Source organism: Otolemur garnettii, unplaced genomic scaffold, assembly GCF_000181295.1.
Source record: "Otolemur garnettii isolate 467f Iridium unplaced genomic scaffold, OtoGar3 scaffold00018, whole genome shotgun sequence".
NCBI classification, from domain to species: Eukaryota; Metazoa; Chordata; class Mammalia; order Primates; family Galagidae; genus Otolemur; species Otolemur garnettii.
In genome coordinates, this window is record NW_003852413.1 from 6,013,239 (window position 1) to 6,016,060 (window position 2,822).

Below are 2,822 nucleotides of genomic sequence, written 5' to 3' on the forward strand. Positions count from 1 at the left end.
GTTGTTTGGCGGGTCCAGGCTGGGGATTCGAACCCGCCACCTTAGGTGTACGTGGCTGGCGCCTTAGCCGGTTGAGCTATAGGTGCCGAGCCGAATAGCCTGATTTAAACCCCAGCTTCACCTCTTAAGGGGTGATGTCTCTGAGCTTCAGTTTCCGCAACTGTAAAATAAAATAATTGTGTCTTTGTCACGGATTAAAGGATACAGTCCATTGGATTTTTTCTTTTTTTTGAGATAGTTTTACTTATTAACCCTCGGTAGAGTGCTGTGATATCACAGCTCACAGCAACCTCCAGTTCCTTGGGCTTAGGTAATTCTCTAGCCTCAGCCTCCCGAGTAGCTGGGACTACAGATGCCCACCACAACGCCCAGCAATTTTTTGCAGTTTGGCCGGTGCTAGGTTTGAACCCACCACCCTCAGTATGTGGGGCCAGCACCCTACTCACTGAGCCACAGGCGCGGCCCTGTCCATTGGAATTTGATTAATGGAAATGGTCCATGAAAATAGATTAATGCCATTCCTTAATGATAGATCAGTTCATGTTAATTATTAGTGTCTTATGTAAACTGACAAAGCTTTTAGGACAGAAAGTTCTCTAGGGCCTTGCTTTCAGGGACCAGGAGCATGGGTATTGCCTAGGAACTTGTTAGAAATGTAGTGTCTTGGACAGCGCCTATGGCTCAATGAGTAGGGCACCAGCCCCATATACCAAGGATGGTGGTTTTGAACCTGGCCCTGGCCAAACTGCAACAAAAAAATAGTTGGGTGTTGTGGTGGGCAGGAGGCTGAGGTAAGAGAATGGCCTAAGCCCAGGAGTTGGTGGTTGCTGTGAGCTGTGATGCCACTCTACTGAAGGTGACGAAGTGAGATTCTGTCTCTTAAGAAAAAAAGAAAATGTGTCTTGGACATCTATCTGCTTGTAGTCTTGGGTACTTGGAGGCTAGGGTGGGAGGATCACTTGAACCCACTTCAAGGCCCGCCTGAGCAACATGGGCAAACTCTGTGTCTAAAAAAAAATCACACAAAAAAGGAAGAAATGTAAGGCCAAGCATGGTAGCACACACGTATAATCCTGGCACTCTGAGAGACCCAGGTGGGTGATTGCCTAGTTCAAGAGTTGAAGACCAGCTCAAGCAAAAGCCAGACCCCATCTCTGCAAAAAAAAAAAAAAAAAAAAAAAACTAGAAAAACTAGCCAGGTCTGGTGGTACAGCTACTTGGAGACTGAGGCTGAGGCAAGAATAATCCTTGAGCCCAAGAATTTGAGGTTTCTATAAACTATGATGCCACAGCACTCTATCCTAGGCAACAGAGTGAGACTTTGTTTCTCAAAAAAAGAAAGAAATGTAGAGTCTCAGGCTTCATCTTAATCTGCTAAATCAGAATCTGAATTTCCACAGTTTGCCAGCTGGTTTCTATGATTTGTCTGCCCATTAAAGGGTGAGAAGCACAAAGCACTTCTCCAAGTCCTTCTAGCTTTAGGTGTTTCTTCCACCCAGGACAAGTAGGTGTCCATGGCCTACCTGGGAATAAGCTTTAAGGTGATGCCAACTGCAATTGACCATCTGCCTCAATCTGCTGTGACCTAGACAAGACACTGTGACCTGGTTTAGGGTACAGAAAAGGCAACCTCAGGTTGTATCTGATTTACTTAGCAACTGAACCCTGTTCAGGTCTGGGAAGCAGTCTTGGCAGTATTAGTTTGAGGAAAGCTTAGGGTCCAGAGCCAGACTAGGCAATGACAGGCAGCTTAACCAAGAAGACTTGACCCTGCTTTTTCTGAAACATCCAACTTCCCCAGATCCCAAAGACAAAATTGATATTGGGCTGCCTCCACCCAAGGTTTGCCGAACCCAACAGCTACAGGAACGGAAAAGAGTTATCCGGGAGCTTCGGGCCAATGTGGAAGAGGAGCAGGCTGCCCGCCTCCGTACAGGTGAGCCATCCAGGGGAGGGGACCTGGGTGTGTCCCTGCCCCACCCTGCATCCCAGCTGGCATCATTCCTTCCCAGCCAGCATCCCATTGGAGGCTGTGCGGGCTGAGTGGGAGAAGACCTGTGGCCCCTACCACAAGCAGCGTCTGGCTGAGTACTGCGGCCTCTACAGAGACCTGTTTCATGGTGCCACCTTTGTGCCCCGTGTCCCCCTTCATGTGGCTTTTGCTGTGAGCGATGAGGACCTGGTGCCTGTGTACTTTGGCAATGAGGTTACTCCGACTGAGGTAACTGTTTACTTGTGTCCCTCCTCCTCCTCTTGTTCACACAGACAAATTCCATTGCAGTGTCACAGATAGTTCCTGGGTTTACGGTTTGGTTTACTGTCTATTCTTTGATTTTTTTGTGAAGCATCACTATGACAATTACAAAGGAAATAATTCAAAATGAAGGAAAAAGTTTTATCTTAGGCTGGGTGCTGTGGTTCATGGCTGTAATCCCAGCACTCTGAAAGGCTGAAGTGGGTAGATTGCATGAGCTCACAGTTCAAAACCAGCCAGAGCAAGACCTCGTCTCTAAAAATAGCCAGGTGTTAGGGCAGGCTCCTGTAGTCATAGCTACTTGGGAGGCTGAGGTAAGAGAATCTCTTAAGCCTAAGAGTTTGGGATTGCTGTGAGCTGTGATGCCACAGCACTGTACCGAGGGTGACAAAGTAAAAGTAAAACTGTCTCAAAAAAAAGTTTCATCTTTGCCCATTCCTATAATTGGCCCTCTGTCTTTGGAGTGTCCTCCCAGCTGGTCCTTTGGCACATGACTTTTTTTGTGGTCTAGATCCCTGAGCAAGCAGCTCTGCAATGTTCCTTCCATAAGCATCTTTTTTTTTTTTTT

The 2,822-nt window shown here is 47.2% G+C and overlaps 1 protein-coding gene across 1 annotated transcript in view; it reads left to right on the forward strand.

Annotated features, from left to right (window-relative positions):
- MRPL38 (mitochondrial ribosomal protein L38) overlaps nt 1-2,822 on the forward strand; it is an 8,449-nt gene that overhangs the window by 2,957 nt on the left and 2,670 nt on the right. Inside the window, exons 3-4 of the mRNA XM_003786119.2 lie at nt 1,802-1,936; nt 2,013-2,221. Coding sequence (XP_003786167.1) covers nt 1,802-1,936; nt 2,013-2,221 — 344 coding nt within the window. The remainder of the gene's footprint in view (nt 1-1,801; nt 1,937-2,012; nt 2,222-2,822) is intronic.